Source organism: Strigops habroptila, chromosome 13, assembly GCF_004027225.2.
Source record: "Strigops habroptila isolate Jane chromosome 13, bStrHab1.2.pri, whole genome shotgun sequence".
Lineage (NCBI taxonomy): Eukaryota > Metazoa > Chordata > Aves > Psittaciformes > Psittacidae > Strigops > Strigops habroptila.
In genome coordinates this window covers 5,503,021-5,521,768 of record NC_044289.2, presented here as the reverse complement: position 1 = coordinate 5,521,768, position 18,748 = coordinate 5,503,021, and the positions used below count along the sequence as shown (strand labels likewise).

General features: G+C 42.4%; 1 protein-coding gene across 2 annotated transcripts in view; it reads left to right on the top strand.

The window, feature by feature from the left end:
* PHACTR3 (phosphatase and actin regulator 3) overlaps positions 1–18,748 on the top strand; it is a 108,617-nt gene that overhangs the window by 64,545 nt on the left and 25,324 nt on the right. The window contains exons 5-8 of one of the 2 annotated variants that reach the window (XM_030503171.1): positions 4,559–4,762; positions 8,216–8,477; positions 9,454–9,701; positions 15,544–15,697. In XM_030503171.1, coding sequence (XP_030359031.1) covers positions 4,559–4,762; positions 8,216–8,477; positions 9,454–9,701; positions 15,544–15,697 — 868 coding nt within the window. Of the gene's footprint in view, positions 1–4,558; positions 4,763–8,212; positions 8,478–9,453; positions 9,702–15,543; positions 15,698–18,748 lie in introns of both variants that reach the window. The other variant, XM_030503170.1, reaches the window with a different exon arrangement.

The window sequence follows — 18,748 nt, the reverse complement described above, 5'->3', positions numbered from 1 at the left end:
TGTTTTCAAATAACTATGACATATTTAAAAAATAGTTCTGCTAAGTTGCTTTATGAGGAGTCAAATACATTAGTGCATTAAAGGCTCAGAACATCTGGTTCAGCTCAGCCCATATGAGGTTATCAATCAGTACCTAAAACTGGGGATTTGAGACTGCTATCAAACTGAGGGTCCACACAAAGCTTGGCATAATGAGATTTATTTGATTATGAGACAATCCAGTGTTGGCATGGTGCCCCTTTGGTATTAGCAGTGACTGCTGAGAAGATGAAACAAGCTTCTCAAAAACATTTCTTAAACTTTTGTGCCAATCCTGAAATGGTTTGTCCTGACTTGTGAGAACAATGTCAATACACAGCTCATGCTGGCCGTACCATCACCCTGTCTACACCATGCTGCAAATAACAATGAAGTTCAATATCAGGAGCACAGGTAAGCTAACCAAAGCTCCTTTCATGCAACTGTGCTCCAGCAGAGCTCATCCATGACAGCAGTTCCTTAGGACCAGAGCAGCCAGGCGCCATCCAGCAGCTGAAGGGTTTCCATTCACTTCCTGACAATCAAGAAATGCAAAACTGCAGAGGTAACATTTGATCCTAGTTTGTGAGGAGTGCCATGTAGTGATTATAGATCTTTCTGCCCTCTGGTCAGTCTTTACACCATCTCTATCTGCTCTGGTTGCCTTTTGTTCTCCAACCCACCCCCCATGCCCTGCTTTCTTTGGGGTCTCCTTGCTTTCACCAAGCCCACCCCTACCTGCTGTGGTTTGCTGAGCAATGCTGCCTGCTTGCACCCTCAGTCTGCTTCAGCAGCTCAGAAGGGAAACCATTCTTTGAAGCATTTTCCATTTCTTTGCTTTATCCTTTCCCACTTTCTTTTCCTCCTGCCCCTTCCATCCTCATGACTCATGCAATTTTGCTCCTTTATGCTTTTATATAATACTGCTCTTCTGGCCCGTTTGTAGCTCCACTCCACTCCACTCTGAATTGCTTTGACAACAGAACCTCTTCTATCTCCCAAAAGTACCTCTCCTCCTGTTTGCCCACCACAAGGGTATTTTTTTTTGTAAGCTTAACATCACCATTGTGTCACCCATCACCTTCATTTCAACTACATGTGTTCTTTAATCAGGAAATATCCCAAAGCACCGTATGTGGGCTTCTAAAGATTTATCCTCTTTTCTGCTTCTTAAAATAGAGCAAAAAAATAGATAATTGGACATAGACAGCCTCTATAAATACATGCCCTTTATGGTGTTTTCCTTTCTCTTCAAACTCTATGGCTGTGTTTGGTTTTGCATCACCCTAAAAATTGAGGCAAAACCCATTCAGAGTGTATTGCTAAGTTTATTATAATGTTGAGTCTTTCATAACATTTGTCCTCAGGCTCAATCCATGCCCAGTGCAGGAGGTGTCTTTTCACAAATTCGTATGAATATTTGACCAGCTAGAAACAAAATGGATTTATTTGCTGTACACCAAATATGTCATACTTCTTCCTCAAGATGTGGGATGAAGGTCAGGAAGGGGAAGAGTGGGAAAAACAAGGAAATATTTGTGGACTTCATGTTTGGTTAATACACAGAAAAAGAACAGCCTAGGCAGAAAGAGGGCAGTTTTTCCCACCTAACCTAGCCAAAGGGCTTGGGAGCAGTCCCAAGGGGAGGGTTTCTACCTAGCAGTGAGATGGCATTTTGACAAGTGGCACTCCATGAATAATTAGCTACTCCAGCAAGGAGTCTATGCCGAGCACTTGGAATATTTTCAGCAGGATAATGTTCTCTCTGCAGTATGAAATCTATTAATAGGTTTGTGTACTCAGGACTTAGGTCTGCCTTCAAACTGAGCCAAACGTGCTGCTGTTACCAGAAACAACCACAGAAAAAAACAGAAGGAAACCATTCTTTGCAGGGAATGTAGAGTGGACATTCCTTGGACAAGAGCACACAGTGCCAGTTTGGTTTTGTGATACACTCTCAGAACAGGATTGAGTTCAGAAACAAAAAGATCTATCTGACTGAGGCTGAGTGTGCTTCGGATCCACCTTCTCTATAGGAAAGGTCCCAGTACAGATGCTCCTCCACATCTGTGCTGAACAGCTCTTCATGTCACTGATTTCAGGGAAGTTCCTGCCAGAAAAAAGTATTGCTCCACTCAGGGGAATGCACTCAGATCTGACTAATTTTCCTATCAAGCTACTAATGTCTACTGAAGCTCTTGATCTTTCTGTAATGTAACCTATTAGTGACTTTATTTTTCTCTTCCTCTATTCCACATTTTGTCTTCTATGCAATAGGCACAAAATATAAAGTGTTGTCAGCCTGGAACAAAGCATTTCCCTAGGAGTATATTTAAAAGAAAATTACTTCCTTCTATAATTCAGGCATATATCACATATGGCAGTTTTCCCGTCAAGCCAAATTTCATAAGAATTCCTGGTAACAATGCATATTTATTCTACTTTCATGTCTTTTTTGAATGATAAATACTCATTCCTCCTCTTCTAGGCACACTCATTAATCTGTTTGTCAACAAATTAAATGCTATTATCTTGCCAGTGCTATTGTTTCCAACTGCCTAAGTGCTCTGGTGCCTCCCCATGCACTCTGAACATGAGGATGCTGAATGTTCATTAATAGAGAGAGTTTATGCTCCAAACAAGACATAAAACTGAGCCAAGAAAAGCTTTGTGACGTGGCAGTTGTGGGTACCCACTGCTGTGAATTTTTAGGAGGTGCCCTAGAATGGTTTGGAGGAAAGGTGCTTTGTCTGGGTAATTCAGAATGCTAGGAGGACTGGCATTTGCCATTTATCCAGCCCAAGCAGTCTGGACCACTGTCACGCTCTGCTCTGGTGAGGCCCTACCTGCAGTGCTGTGTCCAGCCCTAGAGTCCTCAGCACAGGAAAGACATGGACCTGTTGGAGCGGTTCCAGAGGAGGCCACAAAAATGCTGCGAGGGCTGGAGCAGCTCTGCTGTGGAGCCAGGCTGAGAGAGCTGAGCTGGGTCAGCCTGGAGGACAGAAGGCTTCAGGGAGACCTTTAAAGTACTTAAAGGAGCTTAGAACAAAGATGGAGATGAACTTTTTAGCAGGGCCTGCTGTGATAGGACAAGGGTTAATGGTTTTAAACTAAAAGAGGGGAGATTTAGACTGGGTATAAGGTAGAAATTTTTTATAATGAGGGTGAAAGACTGGCACAGGTTGCCCAGAGAGGTGGTAGATGGCCCATCCCTGGGAACATTCAAGGTCAGGCTGGAGAAGGCTTTGAGCAACCTGGTCTAGTTGAAGGTGTCCCTCCTCATTGCAGGGTGGGGTTGACTAAATGGCCTTTAAAGATTCCTTCCAAACCAAAGTATTCTATGATTCTGTGCTGAGGAGAGACTTAAACACTGATCTCCCATTTGGATAGGTGCTTCACCTGCTAGGGTAGGAAAAATAACCCTCATGGCTATTACTGAGCCTGTTGTCACTGGAAATGCAGTTTGGGGAGAGCCTGGCCATGGCTGGGGTTGTGGATCAGAGTCAGCCTCCAGCATCTCTGTGGGTCCTCATGTATGACAAGGCAGAGATCAGGATGTGTAACAGAGTGGGAAAGTCAAATAGTGAGGCACTTTGTGAGTTTAAGCACTGCCAGAGTCAGATGACATCTGAGCAGGGTTCAAGGATGCTAATTCTGGACTTCGTCATTGAAATCCCACCTATGTCCTGCTTCAGCTTCATGCCTTTCTGGATCTATTCCCATGTGCCCTCATCACAGCCAGGTCAATTTGATGAACTGCTCACTGACTCAGCCTGCACTAACTTTAAGAGCTAAGTGCTTTTACCATCTTTCAGGAGGCAACCTTGAAACGAGCCGCTGCTTCACCATTTCTTTGGTGATTGAAGTTTTTCTTAAGTACTTCACCAATTCGCTGTTCCTCACCAGCTGCTGAGATCCAATGGCAAATCTTTTTCATGGCTTTTCTTGGTTATCAGCTTTAACCTCAGGAAAGACTCAACTGTTCTGGAGTTGGGTACAGTAAGAGACGACTTGGGATGAAAGCTGAAGTCATGTATTAAATAAGACAAAAATTAAACTGTGAAAATAAATGTGTACAACAAACATTTGGAAAGTCAGCTTTCGTGTAGTGTTACCGGTTTGATACTCTTTGCCCTTTGGCTGTGTGTTCCTAGTGTAGAAGAGTACTCACTCAGTAACTGTGCCACTGCAGCTGCACGCTGTAAGAAAATTCACTGCAGTTCTTGAAACTTGCTTTGCCTTGCTGTCTTCATTGTTAACAAAAACAAAAAATAGGAAAGGGAAAAAGGCTTTAGGGAAGTAAGGGAAACTCAGCAGTTTTCTCAGTAACATCAAAACTAATGTTTCTTCAATATCCTCATCCATTTTATTCTTCACCTGCCTTGGCTGGTTGGCTATTTCACACAATAATTTTCATTATGAAAGAGAAGCGTTTTATCTGTGTGCCATGTGTTCTGTTTTTCTGACTGTTCCTGGCATTGGCCCCCAGCCTATCATTATTAACTTCATGTTCCATTAATTTTATTTATCTTCCTACTAGCCAAGAAACCTTCAGCACCCACAGAAGAATTAGAAGATGCCAGCCTGCCAGCATCTGAAGACAGTCCACAAGCCTTACTTGTATCTGAATCCACAGATTCCCCCCAGAAACAGGCGGAAAGAAACCCAGCACAGCTTCCCAGCCCTCCGCTGCTCCCAGCTCCACCGCCAAAGGCAATCTCCAAAATCACAAAGAGCGGAACAGGTCAGTCATCACTGGTCAGTAAAGACTTTCCCATCCCTTCTGTGTTGTTCACCTACACAGCACAGTGTATCATTTTTTTTCTCACATCCTTTTTTAAGCCTATTGCCACAAGCTGCTGTGAATCAGGCTACTTCTATCGAGTGAACAGAACACTAATGATTTCCACGAACCTAGCGGTCCAGTTGCCCGATAATAACGCACTGATCTTTGTACTTCACATGTTTATCTGAATCTCTCAGGGGATTATTTGTTGTGAGTCTATTGCACTAAACACATGCAAAACAAATCAAACCAACTACAAACATCTGCTGAATCAGATGCTCATATTGATGTGCCACAAAACACAAGCAAGATTTAAATGTTTTCATTACCTACACTCCCACTGGATAACAGGACAACAGCCAAAATCAAGTTCAATTCAATAGGTTCTGTAGAGGTTTCTCTGAAGGGTTCGCTCTCTAGGGTAGGCCTAAACTTGAGCTATGAAATCTGGTCTAGTTAGACAGAACACACTTAAGTGATACACCTGGGTCCCACAAGGCAATCCTCCATGCCAGACTTCATGGAATGTTTCAAGAGCAATTCCTCTGGGCATGATTTTCTAATGTATTGCCAATGTTGTTACATTTTCCAACATTCTGGCACTGCAGAAAGGGTGTTAAAATGAATATGATTTTAGTTTATTCCAATTTTAGGGCCCCTACATATGGCAAAAGCAGTTAAAAGGGCCTTATTGCAATTATAATCAAGTCCTGACATCAAAATGTCAGACCTGTTGGATATTTAGACTTTAAAATGACAGCCATTATCTCAGCCCTTATTTGCATCCACTCTCATGTACTGGCACAATAAATAGGGTTTCCAAAGTCACCAGGAAATAAAATATCAGAAGGTCATTGTGATCTGACCACTGGGATTCATAGAAAATATCAGGGATTCAGTCTTTTTGAGAAAAATTACAAGTATTTGTTTCTCCATGGAAAATACCCATATTTTTTCCATGCTTAAAAGCTGTAAGAGCTTAAGTGGGAGCTGGATTCAAAATGGTGTCAGAATGCTCCTTGGGAGCTGCTGTTGGGATCACTTCAATGTTCTGTGCTATGGGGCAGGCGAGAACAGGCTGAGGTTGAAAAGCTCTTTTGTGTTTAGTCTTTCCCCCCTTAACAATGTTAGAGATGCTATTAGAGGAGTAAGAAATAAGCCAAGCACCAATTAATCACAGAGGGGGAGGAGGGCAAGATGCCAAGACATCACTTTGCAAGATTATTCACTGAGCATCTGTCATCAGGACAAATAAGGTGTGATCCAAGGAAACTCTCAATACTGGCCCAAGATGCAATGAGGCCCTTGACCTGTTCCAGGAATAAGCCAGTATAAAGATAAAACAAAGTCTCCTGCCATCCTGCTTTAGGGTTGAGCTGAACCCAAGGTTCTTGCTCTGAGAAAACATGGCCACTCTCACTGTGCAGTGGCACAGTGACTTATGGTGGGTTTTTTTGTTTTGCGTTTCTTTTTCATCCCCTCAGGCCATGATTCAATGGGCAATGATTGACCATAAATGCTCTCTGTGCATCTCCACAGTAGCATATAATCAAAATCCCCTTGAGTGCCGAAAACTATATTTGCTCAGCAGAGGTTGGCTGTCTCCTGGTTAGAGCAGTCATCCTGATCAGTGCAGGAGAAACTCCAAGGTGGGAACGTGGCTCATTGCCAACACTACACGTTGAGCACCAAGACTCTTGAAGAAATGCCCTTGTGCTTTCAGACATTTCAGATTTTAAACAGGGTGACTTTTGGATGAGCTTGTCCACTGCCTCCTGGGTGCACAGAGAGATGAATGAAACTCTGGCCATTGATGTGGGTTCGGGTTGGAGGGAGAGAAATGTGCAAAAATGCTTTCGAAAGTAAGTAAAAACAAAAAGTTAGACCTTGCTTAGCATAAGAGGGAAGATTTTATTGTGGATGCAACTCTCCTCATTGAAGGATGCTCTCGTCCTCACCACACAGATGTGAAACAGAGACCAGGCTTAGTACTGTCACTCTCAAATGTTTGATTTTGCTTATGGCTACAGCAGCTCTTCTTCCTACTTGTGCTTTTGCTGTTGTCCTCAGTAATTCTGCTGTCCAGCCTCCATGCCCTGCTCTGTTTGCAGCGCTGCCCTCATGGAGCTGCACCAGATTTCCCGCAGTGAACTTAGGAAAAGGCATGTAGTCAGGAACCATTATGCAGGGTGCTGGGTCTGTGAGGAAGTATTTAATAACTGAAGTTAATACTCAAACCTACACCTGTATACCAGTTCTCTAGTAAGTAATTTTTCCTGCTAATAGGAACCAAGACATTTTATGCAGGTATTTCAGGATAATCCTGGTCTGAGCAGAAGTTTTTCTCTGCTATGAACTGAAGGATTTATCTTAAAAGTAAGTGAAAAAAGTAAAAACTAGCTGAAATCAAGTTTGTACAACAAACTTGTTCAAGCTGTGTCAGTTTAAATTCCTGTTTTAAACACCAGGTGGCAACAAGAGAAAAGAAATACTCTTGCATGAAGCACTTGCACTGCCTTTTCACACCCAGACTGAGCTACTGGTGTAAACAACGTTGTGTGCCAGAGGCTCGGGCTGGAGATGTAGGGGAAAGGGGAAGAGAACTGCACAACAGGAAAACTAATCAGTGTCTTTTTCAGGCCAGATGTTCACTTATCTTAAGAGTGTGAAACTACCCAATTTACAACCAGGGAAATGTCAACTGCGTTTTGGATTTGGGTGCTAGAGAAATGTATATATCAAAGTCTGATTTCCAATAAAATGCTCAGATTGCATAAAAAATATCTGAGTATGGGGGTAAAAACCAGATTAGATTGCCCCACTTTTTCTTCTTCATCTTAGTGCTCAATACCACATCTTTCCTTCGGATTTCATTTGGCAAGTTTTGTTATGCAAACATTATCCTCATATGATAATGATTTTGGCATTTCCTCAACTGGCATATGAAAGCCAGCGGCCCAAGATGTGCAGCAATCACAGAGGAGCAGATAATAGACACTGGTACATTTTGTCCTGCCTGAGAACCACAGTGCATAAATTTTAATACAGTCTTGCCAGAGTCCAGCAGTGAAAGTGCTAGATTGGGAACCTACTGCAGCATGAGCCATTGGTGGTTAGGAGGAAGAGTGCTAGCACTCAAGAATTCAGTGGTGGGCTGGGAAAAGGGAGAATCTGATACTGTGGGAAAGATGGGAAATGGGGGAGGCATCTGTTTTGCTAGATTAAAGATCTGGATCTGTGTAGTATGAGCCTTTTGAATTGAGTTACTCAACTTAACCAGTTACCTCCGAGCTGGAACAAACGTGACCATTTCCTCTGTTCAACACAACAAGTTAATTTCAGTGCAGACTCTGCGTGCCAAAAAATAAGCAACATTGCACAACCTCTTACCCTCTTGTGTTTTGACAGCAGGAAGTGAAATAGAGGACCCTGCCATGAAATCTCCTCCTTCTACCATCCTGAAGAATTATGTCATTGTTGGTTCCTCCCAAATCTCAGGACAAGCTGCCCTCTTCCATCCCTCTGGCCAGAAAAGTTCAGATCCCCATGTCAGAGGACAGGTAACAACACCAACCGGTTCCCCTCACCTGGCTGCCGTCCACCTGCCTTTACCTCCCAGCAGAGTCATTGAAGAACTCCACAGGGCTCTGGCCACCAAACACCGGCAGGACAGGTACCTACAGCCTCTTGGCTATAGGGGTGCATGAGGAGAGCCATTCCACTAAATCATTTTTCTTGGCAAATGTTCCTACCCTGTTATTACCATTTTATTTACTCCTACAGCTTGAGTTTGCCTTCCTCTTCATGTCACTACTTTGAACATCCATCCCTGATTAAAGTGCTTAATTTGGCAGTTACTTCCAAAGCATGTTCTTCCTTTATAAGGCGGCTACTGTGACATGGAAGTAGGTTTTCAAACAGCTAGAATAATTTGATATCCTTGACCTATTGCGAAAGAAAATTTCTCCACAAGATACCAAGTTAGAGTAAGTAAGGCATATCCTGCTCTAAATATCAGCACTTTGCATGTGAGAAATGCTACTATTTCAGTATATGTCTCTTGGCTTATACATGAGCATATATGGTATCCATTTTTAATACAAATGCTTGTGTGGGAGTACACTGGGTCCTTTGTCTGGTTTTCATAAGAAGCCCTCCTGTATATTAGAGGAGAACAGAGATAACCTTTTGCATCACAGCTTTGGAGTTAAGTTGGTAATATTTCTTAATTCCATAACAGCTATTTCCATAGGGAACAGATTCATATGATATTATTTCCAGGCCCCATTAAACCTTTGTCATGATCATAAAATAACAGACTGGTAATATTTCATGCCATGTATGTTTTACATTAGAAGGACGTGCTGTGTGGTTTTTTTAATCAGTACAGTATAGCATGTGTCTATATATCAAAGAAATCCATTAGCACCTTTCCATACCTCATTTTTATGACAGAGACAGGAAAATAGATCTGCATTAGCCATTCTCAACAGAGTCTTGAGAATGCCATCCATGTCGTCCCATGTGAACTCTCTGCCCTGGCCGTTTTAACCTACAAGACATTTTGCTCATTCTCATGTAATGATAAATTCCTACCTTGGCAATAAAAGTCTTTTGTAAAAACCGGGCTGCACACCTTCCACCCACAGCTTCCATGGAAGAGAAAGCAAAGGCTCTCCAAAAAAAAGAGTGGATGTCCGTCCATCCAGAACATCTAGCATTGAGCGCAACAAAGAAAAGGAGAACTCCCTGAGTTACAGCAGTGATTCAGAAAACAAGCGGAACTCAGTGAAAGAGTCAGATGAGAACAAAGAAAACATGATCATGAATTCAGAGCTCAAGGAAGACTCTGTTTTTTATCAGGATGAGGAAGTTTTGAATGACTCCATTATTTCTGGTAAGGAAAGTCACTTCTCATATCATAAAAATACACTATTGTAACCTAAGGGAACTCTCTAAACAAGGCAGCATGTCCCAGAAAATACTGAGCAGTGTAAATTCCTCTATTGTCACATCACCTTTGTCTAGGAATCCTGGTGAAAAGCTGAAGTTAAATGTGAGTCACAGTGATTGTGATCATGTTTGTCTTGGTATGTACTACACACTAAGCTGACATTTAGAGTTACGTTGCTATGTCAATGTATCAGTATGCTCCACCCCTTCAGTTACATCCCCTTTGTACTACTATATATGAATGGCAGCACTTGCAGACACATCTCACCATCAGGAGGCAACCTTCTGTACAGATGGTGCCAATGCTGTGGATGGTTTAGAAGCATTCCATTTTCCAAGTGTTATTCCATTGCAGTGATGGTACAGCAAAAAGTAGAAGACACAGTGAATGCAGGAAGGACAAACATCTTAAAGGACAAAGTTATTCCCTATTTGGTCCTTTTTACCCTTTCTTGAGACATATGGGGAATGCACTATATAATCCTAAGCACTTATTTAAGTGGGCTTTAGTAAAATAATCAGCTCTTCGTAGCAATTTTTTTTAGTGTAATGATTATATACGTATTAGTATTTACCTGCAGATGTACACTGGGAGCAAAGAGAGCAAACAAAGGTGGTTTATCATTTGATAAAGAGGACACAGATATTAATACAATCCCTTTTTCCCTGCAAAACACTTTCCAGCTTCAGCAAAACTAATTTTTAGGAAGAATTTTCTTTCATTTCTCTGTTTGTTGCTATACAGCCTTCTTCCTTGTCCTTAATCTCACTTTTTGGCATTCAAGTCTTTTCACACCTAAACTTCAGCCTCTGCATGAAGACGACTGTTGCATACACCCCTTAAACTTACCCAAGTCACCATAAGACTTGAGCTTTATGGATAAGATCATTTTACTTAACATGGCTGAAGATCGTTGTGGACTTGTCCTTGCAGGTTGTAAATGTGCATTTACAGAAGACCTAATTCTTTATACAAGCCTGGTGCTTGTTCTGCCGGTGTTTGAGTTCAGGCACATTGTAGGCACACGACAAAACCTCAGGCCACACAAAGTTCCAGCTGTTTGATGTCTAAGGAGGCGGCTATGGATAGGTACCGGGCAAGCTGGGCAACGCAGCTGCTTAAACCATGGAAGTCCCCCAACAGCTCTGGGGATGCGGTCGCTGCCCATTTACTCCCAAGCTCAGACATAAGCAAGATATTTCTCGTCTAGACACTGGGTGGCACTACTTGTGCCAGCATTCATTCAAATGCATCCGTTAGCATTTCAGAGAGGAATGAGAGCTAGTGACAACAAGTGACAGGGATAGCGCCAGAATAATTCCCTCAAAAGATCCAGGTTCTTTCTAGTTTAAAAGAATCTGGGCTTGCTTGCAAGTCAGGAGGTAAAACTATCCATTCATCCAAAGTTGCTTTACAAACAGTGTCCTGCCCTAGTATGTCATCAGCTTCACCATTGCCACTGCGATGCAGAACAGTGCAACAGCCCTGTGGTTACGGGGAGATTGGTACAGACAACTCTGAAAAAAGTGAGGAATTGGCTTTCCATGAGCACCCTCCTCAATAAATCATTCTTTGAAATCTCTAAAAATACCAGCCAAGACGCTAGTCCTGTGCACAAGCTTAAAAAATAACCTAACTAGCATGTAGCCCACAACTGATAACTAGTGCAAGCAAGGTCTTCCATGCAGTATTAGGTTTTGTCTTTTGCTTGATAGAAAGAACAGTAAACATACAGGAATTCAATGTCATGATTCAACTGAATTAAACCAGGAACTTTAGTCAGGAACCTGCAAACCAAGCATGAAAAGGGTGTGAATTTTCATAACATTTATGGGTGACCAGGCTGAGCTGCCAGAAACCATGAAACAAGCCACAGGCAAGATCCTGCCAGAGATAGTTTGGTCATGGGGCAGACCAGCATTGAACATGCCTTTCTGACCAGGAAAAACAACCCTTAGGAAGAGAATAGTTAAATAAGGGTATTTGCAAGTTCACTTTCTACTGAGATTGTGATCAGGAAGGAATTTGCCTTGGGGTGCTGAAAAAGGACTGGGGAAAATTAGTTTGTGGCTTTTTTTCCTCTTTGTTCTCTGGTTTTGTTTTATTTATTAGTTTATTAATTCTGAAACCTCAGATTTGGGTTTCTGCAGCAGGTGGAATAACAGAACTGGCCATCAGTTCCCAGCATGTCTTCCGGATGGGGGGGGAAACTTCATCCCCTCCTTTCACTTTGTGGGACAGGTATTATTTTTCAGCAATTAACCCAATTGCTCAGGCCTGGGGAATGGCTCCTTAGACTTGCAGATCAGTTTAATCCAGGTCTCTTGCATTTTTATTTGGTGAAATACCCTAAAGATTAATCAGTGCCCAGTGCATATGGACCATGGGAGTGGTTATAGCATAAGCCTTTTAGAAATCCAGACATCTGGATGAAGTGAGCACAGCTTATCCTGAGTAGGTTATATGCTTTCCACTCCTCTAATACCACAGCAGGATTTGGGTTAAAGTTGAGATGTTTTCAGATATGATTTGTGTTTTTAATTTCACAAAGTAGCAGACTCTTTTTAAGTGTACAGCAGAGCAGCCTGGGAGCAGTCAAGACTCTGAAGAGCAGCTTCATTTTACTTTGTCTCAAGCAAAGTCTTTCATTGTTCCTTCTTAAAATAATAGAAGAAATAGAAGCCTCTAGGGCATACATTAAGCTAGCTTTAGCCAGTGCCTCCACATCAGCTTCAAAACCTGACTTCTTGCAAAAAGGTCCAGTGCAGAACTGCAGAACATTGGGTTCAGCTGGCCTTCATCTCAGAGAGCAGGGACAGCAGAAAATGAGCTCTGACCTCATGGGAGCAAATAATCACTGGGATTCTCCCACTATTCAAAGATCAGGTATAATATGGTATGGCAAGAATCAGGTATAATCAGGTATGGTATGGCAAAAAGTTTTATAGCAGCCTGAAGGGAGTAGGGATAGTCCTGCATGCTCATACCTTCACTGTCACCAGTGGATGGGAGAATAACTGTTTAGGGTGCATCTCCAAACAAAAAGTGTTTACTACACATGTGGAGCTCCCTTGTTCTAAGCAGTTCTGGACACAGACATATGCACGTGCACATCTATTGCTTTCAGTGCAGCCAAGACGCACTGAACTGTCTGCAAATGCACTATGCAGATGGCCAGCACATGGGTGGCATGACTATCATGTTCTGGAGCCATTGGGCTTAATGTGCACGTGCAGCCTCTCTGCAGCAATCTCCTGACATGACCAAATTCCTCTTACTGACCCATTAAAATTTCCAGGTGAAAATGAGAACATGGTCAGAGATACCTGGGAGTTTGCCAGCCCCAGGTGTGTTTCAGATTGTTTCCAGAAGGAATTCTGTCGCTTCCTGGGCTATATGGATCGAGCACTGCGAACGCCCACTCTGCACCCGCTCCCAGTGTGGTGGAGGCTTGAAAAACCTTGACAGAATCCCAAGTCTGTGGCTTCATGAGCCAAGTATTTCTGAAGGAGTCATATATTCAGTTAGCAGAAGGCTGTGTGTGGCATCAGCCAAATCATTTGACTTCTTTACCCATCTGTTAAATGTATACGTACTACTACACAGAGGGCTGTGTGGTTTAATTTAATTAATGTTTGCAACAGACTTTGAAAGCATTAGAGGAAGGTGATAAATGAGGGCACAGCTTTAGACTTTAAGTGCGGTTTTGAGCTTAGTTTCTAAAAAGTTTAATTTTAAACCACTGCAACTGCTAAGAGACTTGCTCCTGCTCACACAAGGACACCATAACTACTTCCTGCCCCAGTCTTCCCAACATGTATATGTGGATGTAGTGTAGACTCCTCTCCCCTGCATAAAGAAATCATGCACTATCATCAATAGTGATGATAATAATAATACATAATAATAATAACAAGAGAAATAGTAATAATGAGAATGTAGGTCCACAGATCCCTAGCAAATAAAACCCGAATATTTGAGAATGAGAATCTATTTAGGATTTAGAATCTTACCAACCTCCAGAGCATCCTTTAAAAAATAGACTTTAATCCTATCTCAAATGCCAAACAAAAATACCAATTGAATATAATTTTCTTTAAAAATTAGGTGACCTTTTCTAGAAAAGGTGAAGCATTAAATCAAAACCCTTTAAAGCAGAAAGGAACCAAAACAAAATAACCTCCTATTACACACCGCCCTCCCAAGATGAAGCAAATACGAAGGTTTAACTGTAGATCCTGTGTACCCTGACAATACTCTAAACCCCATCTGACCGATGCTGCTCTGCAAAGATGATTTTCAGACTCCCTGAAGCCCTGGACTGGACAGCAGAAAAGTCAGCACAGCACAGGAGGTGTGCAGGGACCTGGTGGAAATTTACTTGCTTATAACCTCCCTGTGACATGATTGCTGGCAGACTGCAGTCCTACCAGTATGACTCAGCAACTCACTGGTTTTAATAGCACTTCCCTTTTCTCTCTCCCCCCCCCACCCCCCCATCATAAGCAAACTACCCCTCATGAATATGGACATCACCTCAGACTTTCAGTCTGCATCTGAAAACAAAGATGGTTTTCTACTTTACAGCCATTCTACTGCACAACTTCCCTAACACATGGCAAAGTGGTTTTCTAAGCTCAGGAGTCCAATTTTCATTTGTTTAGTCTGCTGAATTCTAAAGAGTTCCGCCAGAGATACAGAAACACCTAAACTCAAACACAATTCCCTCAAGTAAGAGTAAAAGGATGTTTCTAATGTCATCAGAGAGGCAGCATCAAGGACTCAACATCCAGCACACAGAAAAGCAGTAGACTCCTACCCAAAACAGTTGCTGCACGTTCTCGTATGAACAGTTTTTGTAATGGCAATGTTTCCGGTTATCTGGTTTGATGGAAAGCATGTGTTATATGTTTTACAGTAAGCACGACCAGTCATGCAATCACAGTAACAATTTGTGTCTCTTACTGCCCAAACACCCAGTGAAGTTGCCATTATTCTGTGAGTCATCATAAAACCTGGCCTTTTCTGTCATTCCTTGGAATATTTGCCCCTGCTCCATTCAGAGGAAAAGGCCTAATGCCTACAGAATAATAATGATTGATAAATGAAATTCTGTTATGACACACTGTCACACTGGGCAGGATGTAGACATGCATCATGGCTTATATTTAATGTTAGAGTGACACACAGTGTCTGGTCACAGTTCTGATCCTCTAATTTCTAATGCCAGAAAACCAGAATGATACTTCATATATATGCCTCTCTCTATATATTTTTTACATAGATGTGTGTGCATATATACACACATGCCATGCAACAACTTTGGTTGTTTCAGTTACCATTATCTATCCCTTGTTACACCTGGTGACCCAGAGAGGAAGCTGTACATGTCCTGGCCACTTCTGCCACCGGGCGATCCAGTCCTCTTGCAAAGGAACCACTAACTGGTTCAGGAAACAGGGACTGCTCTGGGCTATAGGGATGCTCAGAGGACTGAGGCAAGAGGCACAGCTTTCGACTTCTAAACTAGTGATGTGACTCATGGCTCAGCTGCAAATAATTTTCACCTGAGAGCACTGCTTGCTTCTAATGGATAATAATGGCAGCAGAGGAATATGATCCTTCTGGATTTGTATGCAGTTTTGTGTCTGAGCCCTGCAGAGCTGCTCATTGCACACTGACATACAGACCACTGTCGCTCTGTAGGTTTTCTGCTCTTTTAATGTTCACCTTTCCTCTCCAGGAGCTGTCTTTCTAATTGCTTTCTTTTCAATGCATGTCCCAGGTACTTTGCCAAGAAAATGCAAGAAAGAACTGCTGGCAGTAAAACTACGAAACAGACCAAGTAAGCAGGAGCTGGAAGACAGGAATATTTTCCCAAGGAGGACAGATGAGGAAAGACAGGAAATCCGGCAGCAAATTGAAATGAAACTCTCAAAGTAAGTCTATCTAAGAAGAGGGGGGAGCTTCCCTTTACAATGAAGTGTCCTCTGGGTACTGTCAGATGAGACAGTCACCCACTCCCAAGTCCATTTCCTGCACATCAACCACTTAAAAAAAAAGAAATCTTAACTACCTCTTCAGTCAGGATTCCCTTGATTCAATAGAAAACAAGTCGGAAGTTAATGTGGGAGACAAAAGTCTGCCAAATCTACCTGCAGCTCCACTGCAATGAAGGGCAACAGAGCTGGTGAAGTCTTGAGAACAAGTCTGATGAAGAACGGCTGAGGGAACTGGGGTGTTTAGTCTGGAGAAGAGAAGGTTCAGGGAGGATCTTATAGCTCTCTACAACTACCTGAAAGGTGGGGGTCAGTCTCTTCTCCCAGGTAACAAGAGATAGGACAAGAGGCAATGGCCTCAAGCTGCACCAGGGGAGGTTTAGGTTGGATATTAGGAAAAATTTCTTCCCCGAGAGGGTGACCAGGCATTGGAACAGGCTGCCCAGGGTTGTGGAACCACCGTCCCTGGAAGTGTTCAAAAAACACAGTTTAGTGGTGGCCTTGGCAGTGCTGGGGTAAAGGTTGGACTTGATCTTAAAAGTCTTTTCCAACCTAGTTCATTCTATGATTCTATGATGTAATCAAGATTTTGAGGTCCTCCAGAAAGGCTAATGATTTAACAAAAATAACAATGGAATTATTCGTTAACCTGATTTTGCTTTGTCAGTACTAGGTGAATTTGAGGATAAAGGCAATTGTTATAGCTGCATATTTACTTGAACAAGGGAAAGCTGCTGTACACAGTGGTGGCTGTATTTCTCCTGTAGTGAAGAAGCAGGTTCAGCAGCGCTGCCCTCACATGGGTGAGGTGTTTGTGCGAGGCCGGCAGCAGGGACAGCAGGGATGGGCTGGTTTTGATCAGTAACCAGGGCAACAGGGTAGAGCAAAGAGAGAAACAGCATTACTGTGGCGTGCAGCCTAAAGCAAAGATTTAAGGTTCTGTGAGGCTCAGACTGCACCATTTGGGTTTTATGCATGGTTTTTTTTGAGAGCTACATTTGGATATCTGCAAACATGAATATTTTAGATGAGACAAAGTGGATTGTTAAATAATCTGTGCTGTGCCTGCCCACACTGGGACAGCAGACACTGCTCACCGCCAAAACGCTTGCAATCAAATTGAGAAACATGAATAAAAGTTCATTTTCGAGGCTTATTAAATATTAAATATCTCAAGCCTCTCCTGAAAGAAACATTTATTGATATTTAGACTAGCTCCATTCATGTGTGTGCATTTGATTAAACTTTACCTCAGGGGACAGGGAATGAGAAGTATGCATATGGATCAAAGCAAATAGGCCAGAGTTTATGGAGGAAAACACCACTGCCATAGGCACACTTGCCCTCAGCTAAGAAATGAGCTGCTGAGTGAACACAGACAAGATTTTGGGTGCACTTCATGATGCTCCTGCAGCACTGGAGATAGAGTAATCACCTTCCTCCAGTCTCAGTGACTGCTGTTTATTCTTTGTAGCATGGTAGCACTTAATAGCCAAAGGAGAACAGCGCATCATGCCAGTGACTGCCCAAGACAGAGCAGGTGACAGTCCCTGTCAAAAAATCCCGTGTGTATCCCATACAAGAAGAGAATATCACATTACAGTTTACATTATGTTCCAAGGAAGTACAGGCAGAGTAAATCATAGATGTGCCACATTAATACCCATTGTCTTAGGAAGGAAATTGCCCCAGACTTTGACCATGGCCTTGACCATCTTGACCTTGCAAGCTTTCTGTGTTCGTGTCAGGGAAATATTTCAAGCTGCACTCCAATATTGTTAATGCCAGTATTTTGGCCAGTCAATTGCTCATGAAATGTCTTCATAGGTCAGGAGCTTAATTTTATGATTCTAAAATATGCAAAAAATGGTTTCCACCCCACTACATCCCTAAAATCAAGTTCAACCATCACAGAGTATTCACTGACATATCCAGCCTACCTCATATTACTGAGCTGCCTAGAAGGTCACATCTCTCTTCAATACAGTCTGACTTCTCTTAGTGTGAAATGTTTAATGGAATCGCAGCTTCAAGTAGCATAACTACAGGCTTTATCTTTCTCATTTACCATTTCTCTTGCTTAATAAGAAGCCTAAAGAATTATTTTAAAGGAGGCATACCTAAAGTCAAGTGTCAGTACAAGGACTTAAAAAGGAAACTGCTCTACTGTAAGAGGGTTGGTCATTACTAAAAGCTGGGAAATGTACTCTCTATAGGTAAATGCAGTGAAGGCAGCCTCGATAGTGTCTACTGTGGTCCTATGGAGCAATCTTCGGTACAGGCCATTAGTCTCACTGGTGATGTCTAGAGGATGGCTAAAAGCCATCTTTGTTCCAAGTAGTTGAAGGCAGGCTTTCATCTAGCAACTTCCTCCCGGAATGTGGAAGATTCAGCGCATTTCGGGGAACAGACGGTGCAGAGATTGCTGGAATAGCCAGGAATGGCAAAACAGATTGGAAGCAATTTCCCATACAGCTTCCAGCACATATGTGCATTGGCAGAGCTCAGCTCGGCTCTTAACTCATCCACCAGAATAGAACATGATCATGCAAACAAGCTCAGGTGGTGGATGCATGCAGAAAAATATTTACACCAGGGAAAGCAAGTAAGTGTCCAAAAAGACAAAAAGTAAAACTGGGTACTGGTAAAGGGCAAAGACTCAAAGCCTTAGTGATATCCCTGTGGAGTTTCTGATTGGGACTGATGAGGTCTCACTCCACAAAATCCAGACGACCCCAGAGTTCCCACTCAGAGCACAACCTGGCAGTAGCATTGAAATATAACCACTCTGGAAAGAGAGAAACTCTTGGATGAGATTTTGTGGTCTTAAAATTCATTCATTTTACTGATTCTTGTGCGGCATAATCTCTTTGTGACAACTTGGAAGTTTATCATTAGGGAATCCTAAGAGTTCTGGTGTGAGGTACTGGCTGGGAAATGGGATCCAATAGAAATGTCTGTTCTCTGGATGATTTTGCAACTACTTATGCA